The sequence below is a fragment of the Capra hircus genome, chromosome 18, assembly GCF_001704415.2.
Source record: "Capra hircus breed San Clemente chromosome 18, ASM170441v1, whole genome shotgun sequence".
NCBI lineage: Eukaryota > Metazoa > Chordata > Mammalia > Artiodactyla > Bovidae > Capra > Capra hircus.
The window spans coordinates 50,955,372-50,973,527 of NC_030825.1; the positions used below are offsets into that span (position 1 = coordinate 50,955,372).

The 18,156-nt window shown below is 51.5% G+C and overlaps 1 protein-coding gene across 3 annotated transcripts; it reads right to left on the reverse strand.

Moving 5' to 3' along the window:
* LOC102191547 (cytochrome P450 2F3-like) lies at nt 3,627-15,107 on the reverse strand. 3 transcript variants are annotated; one of them, XM_005692427.3, is made up of 10 exons: nt 14,986-15,107; nt 13,266-13,469; nt 13,024-13,186; nt 10,772-10,921; nt 7,694-7,854; nt 7,246-7,422; nt 6,699-6,840; nt 5,764-5,951; nt 5,095-5,236; nt 3,627-3,958 (listed from the first exon to the last, which is right to left on the reverse strand). In XM_005692427.3, the coding sequence occupies exons 2-10, from the start codon at nt 13,434-13,436 to the stop codon at nt 3,777-3,779; spliced, it is 1,476 nt and encodes a 491-aa protein (XP_005692484.2). In that variant the 5' UTR covers nt 13,437-13,469; nt 14,986-15,107; the 3' UTR covers nt 3,627-3,776.

Sequence of the window (18,156 nt, forward strand, 5' to 3'; positions counted from 1 at the left end):
TGGACCCAGGCTTCCGCCAGGTGCCTGGCACAGGGCCGAGACCCAGGGTGATGATGGGGGGACTGTGCAGAGTCCAGGACTGGGCTTGCCTTTGGAAGTATCTCTCACTTTCAATCCCTCTGTTTCTCTATTCGTCTCTTTCTCTCTCTTCCCATTTCTCTCTGTTTTACTTTCAGGGTCTGCCTCTGTTTGTGTCTGAAAACCAGTTTTCTCTCTGGTGTGCCCTTTTCAATGTCCGTCTGTTTCTCTCCCTGAGCCTCTTTCACTTTGTCTTTACCTTAATTTCCCTCTGTCTCTGCTTCCCCATCTCCCTGCCTGTTTGTGTACCACATCTCCCTACCTGTCAACCTTTCCCTGTCTGGTGAATGGCAGAGGTTTAGGGGCAGGGCTCTGCTTAAAGGCGCTGACCCTTCAGACAGCAGGGTTGCAGCAAGTGTGCCCTCCTGGACTCTACCCTCCAACTTCCCTCCCAGATTCTCAGATGGATCCTCTTTCTCGGGCTACTTTTAAGAGGTTTTTACTGGATTTGTTACACTATTGCTTCTGGGTGTTTTGGTTTTTTTTTAACTTAATTTTTTCTTTGGCTGCACTGGGTCTTCATTGCTGCACGCAGGTTTTCTCTAGTTACGGAGAACAGAGGCTACTGTCTAGTGCTGCTGGCTTCTCTTGTTGCTGTGCGCAGAAGCTAGACCGCAGGCTAAGTAGTTGTGATGCATGGCCTTAGTTGCTCTGCAGCACGTGGGATCTTTGAGGACCAGGGGTCAAACTCATGTCCCTGGTGCTGGCAGGGGGATTCTTAACTGCTGGTCCACCAGGGAAGTCCGTTTCTGTTTCATGTTTTGGTTTTTTGGCCACGAGATATGTGGGATCTTAGCTTCCTGACCAAGAATCAAACCCATACCCTCTGCATTGGAAGGAAGGTGAAGTCTTAACCGCTGGGCCACCAGGAAAGTTCCTTTCAAGCTCTTTTCAAGAGGAGGCATTTTGTTTTGTTCACTTCTGTATCCCCAGCACCTAAAATAGTGCCCAGCACACGGTGGGCACCCAGTAAGTGTTTGTTGAAAGAAGGCATGGCTTTGATTCATCCCTGTTTCTGTGCCTTTTTTTCTCTGTCTCTCTCTAATTCAGACTCTGTTTCTCTCTGTCTCTGTCTTTGGCTGAATGCTTGTAAATGTCTCTCTTCCCGCCTTGTCTCTATTTCATCTCTTGAGGTTTCTCTCCAGTTCTCTTTTTGTCCTCTCAGATCGCTGCCTTTCTTCAGCCTCTCTTAATTTCCATCTTGGCTTTAGCGTCTCCTTGTCTTCCATCTCTTTGGACACCTGTCTCTCCCCATTTCTCAATTCCTCTCTTTCTCCTCCTCTGTCTCTCTCACTCCCAGTCTTTGATTTTCAGTATCTCGCTCTATGTATCTCTCTGTCTCTTCCTGTCTCTTTTTCTTCACCATGTGTTTCTCTTTGCTGTCTCTCCATCTTTCCTTCTTAGGACCTGTGAATCTCCTTTTCCCCCTCCACCTCTGCATCCCTGCCTGGGCCTTGGGGCAGACTCGGCTTGGGGTGGGAACAGCATGGGGATTAGGGAGCTGCCGCCCCATGTCGGGACTGCCTATAAGCCTCCCTCTAGCTGGCCCCATACTCAGCAAAGCTGTCCCAACTTCTGAATGACCCTGGGAAACTCCACTCAGGGAAGGGCCTCCCACATCACCTCTGCCCCTGGCTGAGGGGCCAGCCTCATTCTGTCTGCCTCCAGCTCAGTGAAGCTTGAGATGCCTGCTCTTTGAGAAAAGCTACTGTCAGCAGGATTGTCAGCTTGTCAAATCCAGTCCCACGTTGGGAGGCCCCATGCCTGGGACTGCTATAGACCCCAAAGGGAGGAACTGCAAGACAGATAATTCAGTGAGAGGGATGAGAAATGAGTGAGAGTTTGAGCCTTCCAGTGCCTCACTTCCCCATTAATTGCCCTTCTGTCTGTCTTTCTCTGGTCATTGTTTTTTTTTCTTTCTTTGTCTCTATCTTCTATTCTCTTTACCTCCCCAGGTCTCAGTCCTTGTTATCTCTCTCCTTTCCTCTGTATCTCTGACTCATAAGATTTCAAAGAGCGGGGTGGGAGCCAGAAGATCTGCTTTCTGCACCCGGCTCTGCTCATTTCTGACTGTGATCTTGGGCAAGTCACTTCACCTCTCTGAGCAACCTCAGTTTTGCTGTAAAAATATGTAATAGCACTTCCCCACTGGTCCAGTGGTTAAGAATCCGCCTGCCAATGCAGAACATGAGTTTGATCTCTAGTCTGAGAAGATACCACATACTGAGGGGCAACTAAGCCCCTGTGTCATAACTGGCAAAGTCTGCACACCCTAGAGCCCATGCTCCACAAGAGAAGCCACTGCAATGAGGAATCTGTGCACCGCAGCTAGACTAGCTCCTCCCCCGTTCGCTGCAACTAGAGAAAGCCTGTGTGCAGCGCCGAAGACCCACTGCAGCCAAAAATAGTAAACTAAATAAAAGCCTACCTTATTTAAAACAATGTATAACAAAATTGCTTTGTGCCATGTGTATGTGTGCTAAGTTGCTTCAATCTTGTCCAAGTCTTTGCGACCATATGGACTATAGCCTGCCAGGCTCCTCTGTCCATAAGATTCTTCAGTCAACAATTCTGGAGTGGGTTGCCATGCCTGCCTCCAAGGGATCTTCTCCACTCAGGGATGGAACCCACCTCTCTTATGTCTCCTGCATTAGCAGACAGGTTCTTCACCACTAGCGCCACCTGGCTTTGCCCCATAGGAAGATTTAAATGAGGCATTTGGACCAGTGTGTGAATAGGAAGCACTAAGTCACAGAAGGCAATGGCAACCCACTCCAGTACTCTTGCCTGGAAAATTCATGGCAGAGGAGCCTGGTAGGCTGTAGTCCATGGGGTCGCTAAGAGTCGGACATGACTGAGTGACTTCACTTTCACTTTTCACTTTCATGCATTGGAGAAGGAAATGGCAACCCACTCCAGTGTTCTTGCCTGGAGAATCCCAGGGACGGGGAAGCCTGGTGGGCAGCTGTCTATGGGGTCCCACAGAGTCGGACATGACTGAAGCGACTTAGCAGCAGCAGCAGCAGCAGCAGGTAAGTGGTAGCACTTGTGATTTCCCAGTCTCCATGTCTGTTTATTTTTCCGTATCTCTCACTTTCTCTGCTTACATCTCCATCTTTGTACAGCACCCTGCTTCTCTTGCAGACCTATGGAACCTTTCTGGGCTGCTGTCTTTTTCTTGGCCTTGGTTTCTTTACTTCTGTCTTCACTTAGGCCCTCCCAGCCTTAACCTCCCAGTCTGTCTCCAGGAAACACTTTCTCCCTTTTTTTTTTTTTTAAACTTCCCTAAGAGTGAGGGTTGAACGCAAACAAGCCAGGTGTCTCCCTTCTCTGCAGCCAGACCTTGCTTCTGTCCATCCTAGAGGACTGTCCTCCTCCCTTTAATTCAGCCAAGGTAGCTTTGAATCTATTCTAAAGATAATTTAATAGGAACGGATACAAAAAGCCTTCTCCACCAAACGGTGTGCAGTAGAACGAATTCTGTGGATTAAACAAGGCACGTGCTTTCCCTTCCCCATGCTTCAGGGCCGCAGAAGGTAAAGACAGGAATGTTGGGGAAGGGCATGCAGCTGGCGCAAGGTGATGGGAAGCGAATGTGACAGCGAGAGGGACGGGGCGCAGGGGAACGAGACGATGGCTCGAAGCACCCCTCCACACAGGCCCCATCGTTCACAGACGAATCTGGAAGGGATTCGGCGTCAGCGCGCGCGCACGCAGAGCTGGTAAGGCCGGGGCACATTGCCGAGGCCCGAGCTGAGCGGGGTCAGATCGATGTCCTCGGGCGCCCCCAGCGGCTGCAGCGAGAAGCTCTGCAGGATGGCGGTGAGGTAGAGGAAGAGCTCCATGCGCGCCAGCGCCTCGCCCAGGCACAGCCGGCGTCCTGCAGGGAGAAAGGACCGGGAGGAGCAATGAGACAAAACGGAGGGGAAGGGCCTCCTCCACTTTCAGAGGAAAGCATGAGAACAATGAGTGGGGACTCACAGACCCATCTATCTAAAGGCCCGGGACAGACAGTTTAAGTACATTGTGGACCTCCTACAAGTGCAGTCCTGACTGCTGTTACTAGTTCTGTGATCTTGGGCAAGCCAGAGTCTCTGGGTAGGTGTCTGAAGTGGGGAGGATAGTAGTGCTTCAATAGGTTGCTATAAGGGACTTTTCCTGGTGGCTCAGACTGTGAAGAATCTGCCTGCAATGGGGGTTGGATTCCTGGGCCAGGAAGATCCTTTGGAGAAGGGAATGGCTACCCACCCCAGTATTATTGCCTGGAGAATTCCACGGACAGAGGAGCCTGGAAACCACTGAGCAAGTAACGTTTTCACTTTTTTTTCAGGTTGTTGTGAAAGGCAAATGGAGGTGAAACAGTGAGAATATAATGCTATGTCAGTTTAGTATGTGTGTGCCCTCGCTGCTCTAAGCCCTACTATCAATTGATTTCATCCTTGTAACAACTCCCAGGGGTGGGCTTTTTTATGATCGCCATTTCATAGATGTAAAACCCGAAGCACAGAGAAGGCAAGGAGCATATCCAAGGCCAAGTGGCTAGAATATAACAAAGCTGGGGTCTGGCAGCAAAGTGCATCTCTTAGCCACCACTCTTACAGTTCTCAGAGGTAGCACTGGTGCACAGCAGGCAATGTTGTAGGTTACCTATTATTATGCACCCTACTCCCTTTTCGAACACTGAGTTAAGCAGGAAAAGAGGTTTTTTCCAGCCGTTTAAAGACCAAAGCCAAGAAAAACCAGAACCACTTCAACTGCACCACCCAGTGGAGAGACTGATAATGACCATGTCCAAGTTAGATGACAATCCTGTCACCCTGCTTCCCTCCACAAGGCTTTCAGTTGCTATCAGCCTGTAGGGGAAGAATTGGGAAGGAGAAAGGATGTCTGCGCATCTAAAGCTGAGGATTGGGTAGGATGAAGAAGTGAAAGGGTTTGGAGAGTTGAATTAGGCTTGGGGAATGTAGGTGGAATATTGGGCCAGAAAGACTGACCGTTGCCCGCCACCACTCTCACCGGCTGAGAAAGGCATGAAGGCAGGACTCTTCTTGAAGGACATATTGGCATCCAGAAAATGTTCAGGGTTGAATTCCTTGGGCTTCAGAAATTGGCTTGGATCGTAGTGGACTGTATTAAGGAGGGTGATGACATCGGTGCCCTGCGTGGGTGGGGAGGCAGAATCAGTGGCCGGTTAGAAGGGCTGGGAGGTTCCCAGTAGAGGATTTCCACTCTACAGAGCCTGGGTCTACATCAGGAGTCCAGGAAATGGGTATCTGTGTCTAGGGTTCCCAGTGATGGGTGCTGAAAATGATTCTGTTGGGGTCTGAGGTAGGGATGTGGGATATCCTCCTTGTAGAAACAAATCTGGGGTTCCTGGGGAGGGAGAAAGGTCTCCCAGAACAGTGTTTAGGTACAGGGGATCCCCAGAGTGAAGTCTCAGAACTTGGGGATTTCAGAGAGAGGTCCTAGGGGTCACAAGGAAGGAGCCTGGTGTTCAGGACAGGGTCTAGTCTAGTATGGTATAGGATGAGGTCTTGGGAAGGGTCTGAGGTTCTGGATTTAAGGGCCTCAGATGTCTTTTGCTAGGGCCTGGGTCTTCCTTGCTAGAACCCTGGATGCCCCATATCGAGTGTGGGATGCCTCTTCCTAAGGTTTTAGGTATGGTTTGCCAGGTGTCCCCCGCACCCTGGGTATCGTGAAGCCTCGAAAGTTCGTGTCCCGAGTGACACGGTGCGGCAAGCTCATGGGGATGATGTCTGCGAAGCGCTGCACTTCGTGAATCACTGCGTCTGTGTAAGGCATCTCCGCTCGGTCCTCCACAGTCGGCAGCCGCTCGCGTCCCACCACGCGGTCGATTTCCTCCTGGACGCGGACTGGGGTGGGGGGAGGGGAGAGCGGTTGTTGAGGGGATCAGCAGACTCGACTGTGCCGAGAAGAGGTGTGTGCATGCGTGTGGAGGCAGTCCAGCCACTGCTTTCCAGTCGAGGTCGGGGTCGCTGCAGGGGTGCATGTGAAGGTTAGATGGAGGTTCAGAGGGAGGGGCTGGGTTCAGAGATGCAGTGAGGGCGAAAGTTTCGTTCCCGCCTGGGCTTCCAGGGGCGAGGTTGTGCGGACAGGGTACAGGGCTGCTTGGAGTCCAGGTCCCACATGGGATTGCCGGCGGGGTTTCGAGGACTAGGGCTGCTGGAGGATGGATGGAGTGAGCGGGGTGTGCAGGACAGCTGAGAAATCAGGGGTGGGGCGGGCGGCAAAGATCCAGTTGGTCTCCACACAGCGTCCAGGCGGCCAGGAAGGTTCAGGGGAAGACCCAGAAGCAGGGTTTGGGGAGGCGGGGTCGCAGGCTGTGCAGTGGGAGGGGAGGGATTCTTGGGTAGGCCCGGGCTCTGGGCGTCTGTGCGAGTTGTGTGTGCAGGGTCAGAGATGGGTCCCAAAGCAAGACGTTGCGGACGGGGTCTCCGTCCGGACAGAATATGTGGATCGGGGGAGCCGCGTGAGTGGGGTCAGCCTCCGGTGGGCTTGAGGGTGTGGCTGTGGGACCCAGGCGTGAGCTGGGGGCTCTCGCTACCAGGCACACTGGGTGGGCGCTCAAGGTCTGTGGGCGGGGCTCCCGGCGCTCGCACCTTGCACTTCTGGATACTTCATGAGCAGTCGGAAGGCGTGGCGCAGCGTGGTACCCACGGTCTCGGTGCCGCCAAAGAGCAGATTGTGTGTGGTCATCAGCAGAGTATCCATGAAAAAGTGGCTCAGCGGGTCTTGCTTTTCCTGCAGGGGTTAGGGCCGGGGATGTGAGTCAAGGCGGAGGGAGATCTTTGGGCGCCGAGTCTCTGCGACCCACTCCCGGCAGACCTGCACAGCTAATACTGGGTGCCAGTTCAGCCCCTCCTCTGTTCAATTTCCTTTCCTTGGGGGATCTGGGGAGCTCTGAGGGCAGGGTAGGGAAAAATCTCAGCCATGCGGCCGATTAAATAAACAAACCCTGAAGGATTTCTTAATGAGGCTGTTAATTGGCGGAGGCCTTGAGTGGCTCCAGAAGAGCCAGGTGGTCCAACTTCACTTCCTGGATATGGGGAGTTCAGACCCAAACACGCTCATCTCGAGATCCTTGTGGGTTCGAAGCAGGATGGAAGGTCAGATCAGAGATGGGACTTCCAGGTAGGGCTTACTTACCTGTGCCATCTTGGTAAGGAAGCAATCAATGAAGTCCCGGGGAGAGTTTGGGTCAAGGGAAGCCTGGTGTTCACGGACGCTGCGGGCGATGAGGTTCTTCATGCGTCCGTAGTTCTTAAAAAGGCGTCGGTGTGGCCCGGGCACCCAGTCCAGGAGGTTCGGAAAGATATTGTACATCTAAGGATGGAGCAGAGTTGGAGGGATTGGGAGGAGCAGGCAGCAGCAGAGAAGGTAAGGTGAAGGGGGGTGTGTGTGTGCGTGTAGAGTGGGGCAGGGCCTGAGCGTCAGCAGAGACCCTGCGGAGTGGGCGGGGCCGCATACCTCGGGGGCGGGGTCATACGGAGAGGGCGGGGCCAATAGCAATTCCTTCCCTGCCCACTTCTTCCCCGAGAGCCCTGAACTGGCTGGACCCCCCAGCCCTGTCGCCCGTGGAACTCGGTCTCCTGACCTCTCCCCAGGGACTGCTCATGATTTGGAAGTTTTCATTGATGAGGTGGATAATGGTGAGCAGACGGTCGTCGTCGTAGTTGAAGCGGGAGCCGAAGATCACTGAGCAGATAATGTTGGACACGGAGCGGCTCACCACAAACGTGGGGTCGAAGGGCTTGCCTGAAGATGATGGGCGAATGGGTCAAGGGGCATGGCTCAGGAGACACAGTGTACGACAAACCAGGCCCCAGGCAGCAACTGCACGACATCCAACCCAACCATATCAGTGTGACTCACAGCACTGAACTCCTGCTCCTGACCACCTAACACAGCACAACAGCACCCACAAAATATCTGGCCACACAACAGACAGCACAGAACGCACATTACCTTACAGCACACCGACAGCAGTACTAAACAGCTGCACAGGATATTCTTGGTGACACAATACACAGCCTACACAATACAACTTTACACCCAGTGCCTGACAACACTACAACCTCACTCAGCAATAACACACAATTGATCTGATGACCTGACACAACACCTACAACACAACACCTGACACCCAATGATCTGATGACCCAACAGATCACAGCAAGCAACACCAATACAGTGCATTCCCACACTGGCCATTACACAACAGCACAGCCCAGAAGACTGAATCTGGAGTTAACTAGACATAGTCTGGATTTTGGCTTGGCCTGTTAGTCTACATGTGACCTGCTGCTGCTGCTGCTGCGTTGCTTCAGTCGTGTCTGACTCTTTGCGACCCCATAGACAGCAGCCCACCAGGCTCCCCCGTCCCTGGGATTCATCAGGCAAGAATACTGAAGTGAGTTGCCATTTCCTTCTCCAATGCATGAAAGTGAAAAGTGAAAGTGAAGTCGCTCAGTCATGTCGACTCTTAGCGACCCCATGGACTGCAGCCTACCAGGCTCCTCCGTAAGTGGTATTTTTCAGGCAAGAGTACTGGAGAGGGGTGCCATTGCCTTCTCCAACATGTGACCTAGGGGAACCAAATTCCCTTCTCTGAGCCTCAGTTTTCCCATCTATAAAATGGGCTTGATGATAGTCTTCTCCTCATGGGGCTCTTATAAAGAGTCAGTGAATGTGTGGCTGGGAATCCTTAGTTAAGCGCCGTCATGCCGTCACAAGCCAAAGAAAGGTGATATGGTAGACTGAGTAATGCCCCCAGCCACGCTCCCCACCCCCCACCAAGATGTCCATGTCCCAATTCCAAAAGCCTGTGCATATGTGATTAAGGATCTTGGGATGGGAGATTATTCTGGATTATCTAGGTGGGTTTCATCACATGGGTCCTTATTAGAAAGCAAAGGGTCTGAGTAGGAAAGGTGATGTGATGGGAATTCCCTGGTGGTCCAGTGGTTGGTTCTCTATGCTTCTACTGCCAAGGGCTCAGGCTCACTTCCTGGTTGGGGCACTAAGATCAAGCTGCACAGTGTGGCCAACCCCCAACCCCCCAAAAAGTGATGTGGTGATGGAAAGAGGGAGAGAGAGAGGAAGAGACATTGGTGGATGCTATGCTGCTGGCTTTGAAGATGAAGGAAGGGGCTACAAGCTGAAGAATGCAGGCAGCCTCTAGAGGCTAAAAAAGGTGAGGAATTGGATTGTCCTCTAGAACCTCCAGAAGAAGCCAGCTCTGCTGACCCAGTTTAAACTTTGGACCCCCAGGACTGGAGAATAAATTTGTATTGTTTTAAGACACTAAAGTTGTGGCAGTTTGTTGCAGCAGCAACAGGAGAATAATTCAGGCAGTTCTTTTACTTACATCACGTCAGTTAATCCATGAGGTATTACCTGCCACTTCCCCCCCTAAAGTCAGCAAGATTCGGAGATCAGGGTAGAGGGCCATCTACCTTTCTCTGCCTCAATTTCTTCTGTAAAATGGGGTTTATGATAGCACTTACTTCTGAGGTTTGGGTAATTTCTCTTTTCTAAAGGAGAACTGAAACTTTTAAATTTACTTTGGCCATGCTGTGCAGCATGCCAGGTCTTAGTTCCTGAACGAGGGCTGGAAACTGCACCCCCTGAAGTGGAGGTATGGAGCCTGAACCACTGGACCACCAGGGACATCCCTGGGTGATTTTTCAAGGTGATATACACAGAGTTTTGGAACAGTGCTGGCATATGGTAGGCATCACTTTAAATGTTGATTATTAACTTTTTTTCATGGTCGACAGCTTTGACCGGGGTTTATATCCCATCTCTGGCACTTCCCAGGCACATGACTAAACTTTCTAGGCCTCAGCTTCGTCACTTGTAATAACTCCCTAGGTTTTCTGGGAGGGTGCAACTTGTCAACACATGCAAAGAGTTTACCATAGTACCTGGGATCTGTAAGCACTGGATAAATGAGTATTAATGTTTGGCATGAGGACTTTGGTATCTAAGACTTAGGTTTAAATCTTGGCTCTTCTACTTTCTAGCTTTATCATTTCAAGCTGGTTGCTCAATCTCTCTGTGCCTCAGTCTTCTCATCTGCAAAATGGATTGTTCCAAGGCTAAAGGGGCTTGTGCCTGAAAGTGAGCTTAACACAGGCCCCCATACATGGTGAGTTTTCAAGAGCAGCAGCAGCAGCATATTGCCCGCCACTATGACAGGAGCATCACTCGAAAAACCACACAGAGACAATGCAACAAAGGGACCAGGACATACTCTGCCACCCTGTGCGGGCATGCTAAGTCGCTTCAGTCGTGTCCAGTTCTACGACCCTATGGACCGTAGCCTGCCAGGCTCCTCTGTCCATGGGATTCTCCAGGCAAGAATACTAGAGTGGGTGGCCAGGGGATCTTCTCCAGGGGATCTTCCCAACCCAGGGATCGAAACCGCATCTCTGACATCTGCATTGATAGGCAGGTTCTTTACTGCTAGTGCCACCTGGGATGCCCGCTGTCACCATACCTCAAGGAAACACAGCGTCATAAACTGATCCACCTCCAGGGGGCGCCTCTCTCAGCACTGGTCAAGTAAGAAGCCTCTAGTTCTGAGTACACACCCATGCTATGGTATGGGGCTGCCCTGATCCCCTAAGTAGGTGAATGAGGGGTATGGGCTGCATGTGGGAAACTAGACCTTGAGTTTTCCGAAGCTCCTCCAGCAGGAAGTGGCCTTCTTCCAGGATCCGCTCCTCAATGGTTCTCTTCCCCATGCCGAAGTTGCGCAGAATTTGAAGAGAATACTTTCTAAGGGCTTTCCACCGGTCTCCATTGGAGAAGGCAATGCCTGGGTAGAAGGGAAGGGGCCAGCTCCACCAATGACCTATTCCCAAGACAGCTGTCATCTGAATCCCCTTTCCCAATGTTTGATAAGAGAAAGACCCTGAGTTTGGAATCTCTCCCCAGCCTTGCCAGTAAGTCCTTCCAGACCCTCTGGGCTGGGTCAGGTACCTCCTTTGAGCTTCCATAGGGCACTGGGCTTTTCTCCCCACAGTCCTGCTTACCCTGTCTCTGTTTCTGCTATCACAGACCTGCCCACTCTGGGCTGTCACTGTCTGACAAGGAACCTGCCCCTTCAGTGAACCGTGAAGGCGGGGTGGGAGCCTGTCTTGGCCGTCACTGTGCTCCCAGGAGCACAATAGGAGCTGCAATAGGACATGCGGTCTCACATGTGTTCATCTCTGAGTCCTCTAGTCCTCCAGTCCTCAGAGAACTGGATGCTAAAGAGGAAGAAAGTATCGTGCTTTGCCTTCATCGTGTGCATCATCTCATCGACCTCTCGTAGCAGCCTTCTCATGATAATAGACTGAGGGTCGGAGAGGGGAGTGCCAAAAGTGCAGGCAAGGCGGAAGAACCCTGCTGTTACCCTCCATACTGAACAACCAGATGCTGGCTATTTCTAGTAACAGATGAGGTATATATCCAGATGTTTTCTGTGTAAAAGTAGCGGGGGCATTTCTCTACCTCCTTGCATCTGGACAGGTGAGGTCATAAGATCAAGTCAGGAGACACGAAGGTAGCAAGTGTACTCAGTATCCAATAGGTGTTCTTTCTTTCTCTCTCTCTCTCTCTTTTTTTTTTAATTAGAACTTTCCAACTTCAGATCCTGGGGCAGCTGGGACACATCTAGTGTAAGGGCAAAGGGGAGCCATAGTGATTCTTTAGGGGGAGACGAATAGTCCAGGAGACAGGTCTCCAGGACCCCCTTTTCGTTTAGAGCAACTTTCTTCTTTCCCTCCCACCTCCCTCCGCCTCCCTCTTTTCCTCTTTCCTTCCTTTTGTTTTTGATCTTTCTTTCTCATATATTGGGCCATGCCACACGGCTTCCTTTGAGGAAGAGATTTATGTTACAAAAAATCCACAAGACTAGGTGACTTCCAGACCTACAGAGGACAAGCTACTGAGCTAGGAGAGGTTTGGAGTGAGTGATGTGAGTTGCTGGGTGGGTGGGGATGAAGTTGGGTGTGAGTTGGGATGGGAATGAAAGTGGGGATGAGGGGAGATATCAGGGAGATGAGAAGTTGGGTCTGAGATTAGTGTGGGGATGGAACTGGGTAGAATGAGAGCGATTGGTGGATTGGGGTTGAGATTGAGCTTGGGGTTGGGTCCATATGTGGTAGTATTGGTTTTGGTGACAGTAGAGGGATATAGGTCAAAAGTGAGACCTAGGGACTGCGAACTTCAGTAGGCAACTGAGATAGAAAATGGGGCTGGGGAGGAAAACGATAATGGAATTGAGTTTGACTAAAGGATCGGGATGAGTTAATACTGGATTTTACTATGGAGATTGGGAGAGGTTTGTAGTGGGGATGGAGGTTGCAGTGAGGTGTAGTCAGTGTTGAGAGACAGATGGAGTTGAGATTGAAATGGGGAACATGGAAACAGGGTTGGTGGGGACTGCGGAGAAGTGGACGATACAGACGGGCCAGATAATTTAGCCACTTGACTGAGATGGAAATTTGATGACGTGGTTAGGGTAGAGAGAAGCATTGCGATGAGGGTTGGAGTTGGATTGGGTTGGAGTTGGGTGGAGATGGGAATGGGTATAGAAGTACAATTCAAGACGGCTGAGGGAGGGATTTCCCTGGAAGTCCAGTGGTTAAGACTCTGCTTAAAATGCAGGGAGTATGAGTTCCATCCTTGGTCAGGGAACTGAAATCCCTCATGCCGCATGGCACAGCCAGAGAAAGAAGAAGAAAAAAAGGTGGTGGTGGGATTTGGGGGTGGTGAAGGTGGGACAGACTTCACCCTACTTGGCTCCACTCCACTTGGTGTCATCAGTGAGATCAGAGGTCCTGAGTGTCACCAAAACTGGGAGGCCATTCTTCTGCCTATTCCCTCCCTCAGTGTGGAATGGGTGGGGAGTGGAGGAGGCGGGAGCAGGCTCACCGTTGCCCTTGGTGAAGTTGAAGAAGGCAGGGTAGTCGCCGCGGCCACTGAACTCCTCCGCCTGGTCCACCAGCGCCTCCTTCACGGCTTGGTACCCACTGAGGACCACCACCCGTCTGGGCCCCAGGTACACTGTGTACACTGCGCCGAATTCCTTGCTCAACTGAGGGCAAGAAGACAGAGGTCACGGGGGCTCTGGGGCCAGAGACCCCTCTCCCTTCATCCAAGCCTAGTCCTTTGACCTTGGTGAGGGAGGTCAGCATATCTTGGGAGCGAAGCTGCAGCAGATTTCCCAGGAATGGGAGGGCCCTGGGGCCTGGGGGCAGCCGGCCCTTGCCCTTTGAGCTGGTGGTCAGGAGTAGACAGATGAGAGCCAGGATCAGGAGCAAGATGGCTGTACTTATGCTGTCCATGGTGCAGGCAGTTGCAGGGACCTGGGTTGGGAGCTGGCTGGGGAGAAGGCAGCGCCGGGGAGGGAGTGAGAGCCTTGCACTGCTCATCTCCCTCTGGACCTTGCCTCCCCCAGACCCCAGAAATAGGAGCAGATGGAGAGAAAAAAGGAAGTGGAGAGGGAGACACTGCGAAAAGGTCAGGGGATGGGGGAAGAGATGGAAGGAGAGGGGAAGGGAGGGAGAGAGAGGAAAAAGGGCATGAGGTAGTCAAAATACAGAGAGACAGAAGTCAAGACCGATGGAGGGGGACAGAAGAGAGATAGAGACAGAGAGACAGAGTCTAAGAGAGACAGAGTTACATGCAGAGATAATGAGGAGACAAAAACCAGAGCGAGCTATCTGGATATCGGTGCATGTCTGCCTTCTATGTATCTATTATCTGTCTGTCTATCAGGAGGAAGACACGCCTGAACAACAACGATAATCTATTATCTGTCTGTCTGTTGTCTGTCTTCAGTCTATCTGCCTGCTGCTGCTACTGCTGCTAAGTCGCTTCAGTCGTGTCCGACTCTGTGCGACCCCATAGACGGCAGCCCACCAGGCTCCCCCGTCCCTGGGATTCTCCAGGCAAGAACACTGGAGTGGGTTGCCATTTCCTTCTCCGATGCATGAAAGTGAAAAGTGAAAGTGAAGTCGCTCAGTCGTGTCCGACTCTTAGCGACCCCATGGACTGCAGCCTACCAGGCTCCTCTGTCCATGGGATTTGCCAGGCAAGAGTACTGCAGTGGGTTGCCATTGCCTTCTCCCAGCTATCTGCCTACCATCTATCAATTTTCATCTATCATCTTTCACATAGTGATATATAGAGATAGAGACACACAGGGACTGAGACAGACAAATCAAGACAGAGAAATAGCCAGACAGAGAGAAATCACAGAAAGAGAGGCAGACAGAGAGAGACTAGAGAAGCGAGATCAAACTAGAGAAGACACAGAGCTAGAGAAAGAGATGAGAGAGGTGGGGAGACAGAGATACCCCCTGACTGAGAGACATTGAGATGGATACTGACAGATAGGAGGAAGAGGGTGACAAGCGGATGGAGAGAGGAGGCAGAGGCAAGCCCAGAGGCCGGTGGAGAAGAGGGTGACGGAGACAGAGAGACGTGGAGGGAGAGAGACAGACACTCAGACGGACAGGCAGACAGATGGGCAGGGGACATTCGACGGAGGCAGGCAGAGACAGAGAGACCAAGACAGATGAGACATGGGAGGGCAGAAGCAGAAACAGACCGAAAGGTGTCCTGAACCCAGGAGTCATAGTTCAGAGAGAGATGCCACCTGGCCAGGTAAAGTGCATCACAAAGAGTGTGCAGTGCCAGGCCCTGGCTCGGAACTCTGAAACACTTTGGTAAATTCAAGAACAGGGTCCCAGAGAGAGCCCCTGAGAGGTAGACCCAGAGACCCCTCAGAGGAGCTGACAAGGCAGACCCCGGCCAGTCTCAGGACAGGGAGATGGAGCCAGTGACTGTCTCTCTTGAGAGTCACCCCCTCTTCTGTGACCAGCCCTCTACCTGCTGAGCTGCTCAGGGGGGAGCTGGAGGGACCAGTCCGGCTGGCAGCGGCTGCTCCAGATGTGTGCCCAGGAGCTCGGAACTGAGGGGTGGGAGCTGCCCTTAAATCATCTCCGTCCACTGCTGCTTACCACCCTTTTCCCTAGTTCATCCAGTGACTTTTAATCCCTCCCACTTTCCTGCCTTCCTTGCCCGGGCCGGGGCTCACAGCCAGCTGGAATGAGGCCTCGAATGAGTGCCTTGGGAGCCCTGCCTTCTCTTCCCTTAGGCTGACCTTACCTCTTCTCACTGTGGCCAATGCTGGCCATCTGTCCTGGATTGGGGGTGAAGTCTTCTCTATTTTTTGTTGTTGTTGCCACTGGGGATCCTCGATCTAGTTCTGGGTCTGGTTTAGAGTTGTAGGGCTTTGGCCAAATGAAGGGGTAGGGATGAGGTCGGGGTCTCTGTCCTGAAAAGGGGAAGGATTCTCACTCTCTGGGGCCCCATTTTCACAACTCTTCTCAGCCTTCTCTGTCTCTTGCAGTTTGTCTCTGAAATTCTGTACGTGTCTCTGCTTTGGCCTCTGCATCTTCTTGTCTCTTTTTTATGTCTCTGTTGCTCCCCGGCTCTCTTCCTCTGTGTGTCTGTCTTTCACCATCTCTTCTGCCCCCTGATTTTCTTTGTGGCCTTTCTCTTTTCTCCCTGCTTCTCTCTCTCTCCACAGTGTTTCTCAGTCACTCTGTCCTCCTGACTGAGTGTCTGTCTGTCTCTCATACCTCCAAGAGGTGGAGTGCAGTGGACAGGACTGAAGCCAGACTGAGGATCAAGGAAGATTTGGAAGAAGGGCAGGGCAGTCAGGAACCTCACTAGACAGGACCTCAGATGCAAAAGATACCCCTGCTACTGCCCACCTCCACTTCTGCGTCTCTCCTAAGCGCCACCCCCCCCCCACCTGCTCTGATTCTACCCTTGTCTCTACACCCAGAAACTGACCACACTCAACTCCTAGCTAGGTCAGAAGGGCAGGTTGCAAAAACCTGAAGGGGGGCTAGGACTCTAGTTCCTTGGAGGGTAAGATGTGGGAGAGAGCCCCAGAGGTCAAGAGTCTGCAAGGCCAAGTGGAGGTTTTGTTCCGCCCCCCGCCTCCCCCCGCAACCAGGTCCGTTGGTAGACACCATGGTGGTTGTTTTTCCCATGGAGGGTGGGGGAGGAAGTGCTTGGAGGCCCTGGGGAATTTGACACCCCAGATCTCAGGCCCCTATTGGGATGGAGGTGGGGCTTGTGCTACTGTTTCAGTCCCAGAAAGGCTGGTTAGGGCAGGTCCTGGAAGAGGGGTGAAGGCTTGATTATGGGATCACAGATCTCTAGTTTCCCTTGGCATGAACCCCTACTTCTGGGGGAGAGGAGTAGTACCTGACCTATGGAAGCCCCACAAGTGACTTTTCTCTGACCCCAGAACTGGTTTGAGAGGGGCCTCTTGGGACTTGCCTTAGTGGGGAACTTGGGACTCCTGAGAAGGGGAGTTTTAAGGGGCTTTGAGTTCTTCTTATGGTCTGACTTGCTGCCCTGCTGCAGAGGGAATGTAGGGTAGGGAGGGATGTATTGCGAGTTTCCTTAGCCTCGGCACAATTGACATTTGGGCTAGTAATTCTCTTGGGGTGGAAGCTGTCCTGTGAGTGGCAGGATGTTTAGCAGTACCTCTGGTTTCTACCTCCTAGATGTCAATAGTAACCCCTCTCCCAGGTGTAAAAATAAAAAAAATGACCCCGCATATTATTTAATGTCCACTTGGGGGCAAAGTCCAACCCAGTTGGGAAGTGAAGGTGTAATGGGAGAAACTGAAAGACACCCAAGGGCAGCTGAACTCTCCTGATCTCCAACTGGCCTCTCCTTGACTTCCAACAATTACATTAAATTTTTTTTAAATTAATTTATTTTATTTTTGGCTGCTCTGGGTCTTTGTTTCTGCACCTGGGTTTTCTCTAGTTGTGGCAAGCAGGGGTTACTCTCTTCGGGTTCAATCCCTGTGGTTGGGAAGAATCCCTGGAGAAGGAAATGGCAACCCACTCCAGTATTCTTGCCTGGAGAATCCCACGGACAGAGGAGCCTGGCGGGCTACAGTCCATGGGGTCGCAAACAGCTGGACATGACTGAAGCAACTTGGCATAGCATGGGTACTCTCTAGCTGTGGTTCTCAGGCTTTTCACTGTCATGGTTTCTCTTGTTTCGGAGAGTAGGCATGGCCAGGGCTCAGTAGTTGTGGTGAATGGGGCTTAGTTACTCTGTGTCATATGGAATCTTCCCAGAGCAGGGATCGAACTCTTATCCCCAGCATTGGCAGGCAGATTCTTAACCACTGAACCACTGGGGAAGTCCCAACACTTACAGTATTCTCTGCCCTCTCCAACCTCCAGACCCTTTCCTCCCTCTGTTGATGGTCTCATTTCTTATCCCATAGAAAAAGCAGCATGCTCACCCGCCTACCAGAATCTGAGCCACATATGTAGCCTTGCTTTCCTGACAGAGAAAGGGCAACATTTCCTTCTTCTTCTTTTTTATTTTGTGGGATCTTAGTTCCCTGACCAGTGATAGAACCCGTGGTCCCTGCAGTGAAAGCGCAGATTCCTAACCACTGGACCACCGGAATTCCCAAGTGCAGCTTTTCCTGAAGGCGACAGGGCATCCCACCCCGTCACTAGCTGGATGGCTTTCTTTCTCTTTATTGCATTGTGTTTTGTGTGGATGTGGGCAGATGGATTTTTTTCCTAGTTTACAATTGTTTGAGGTAAAATTTACATGTAATGAAATACACAAATTGGGACTAATAGATACAAACTACTACATATAAAATAGATAGATAATAAGGTCCTATTGTACAGCATAGGGAACTGTGTTCAATACCTTGTAATAACCTATAATGGAAAAGAATATGAAAAGAATATATATACATATATACTTATATTTATATAGGGGCTTCCCTGGTGGCTCAGTGGTAAAGAATCCACCTGCCAATGCAGGAGACACAAGTTTGATCCCTGGTCTGGAAAGATCCCACATGCCTTGGAGCTACCAAGTCTGTGCACCACAAATATTGAGACCGTGCTCTAGAGCCCAGGACCCACAACTATTGGACCCATGCACCACCACTACTGAGCCCGTGAGCCTAGAGTCTGCTCCTCAACAGGAGAAACC

What these genes read in the sequence shown, in the direction of transcription:
- LOC102191547 (XM_005692427.3), bottom strand. Translation starts at nt 13,436, where the DNA reads ATGGACAGCATAAGTACAGCCATCTTGCTCCTGATCCTGGCTCTCATC. An exon ending in TGAGCAGTCCCTGGGGAGAG is followed by an intron (nt 7,423 to 7,693) that starts GTCAGGAGACCG and finishes CTCCATCCTTAG; the next exon opens with ATGTACAATATCTTTCCGAA. An exon ending in TCCTTACCAAGATGGCACAG is followed by an intron (nt 6,841 to 7,245) that starts GTAAGTAAGCCC and finishes TAACCCCTGCAG; the next exon opens with GAAAAGCAAGACCCGCTGAG.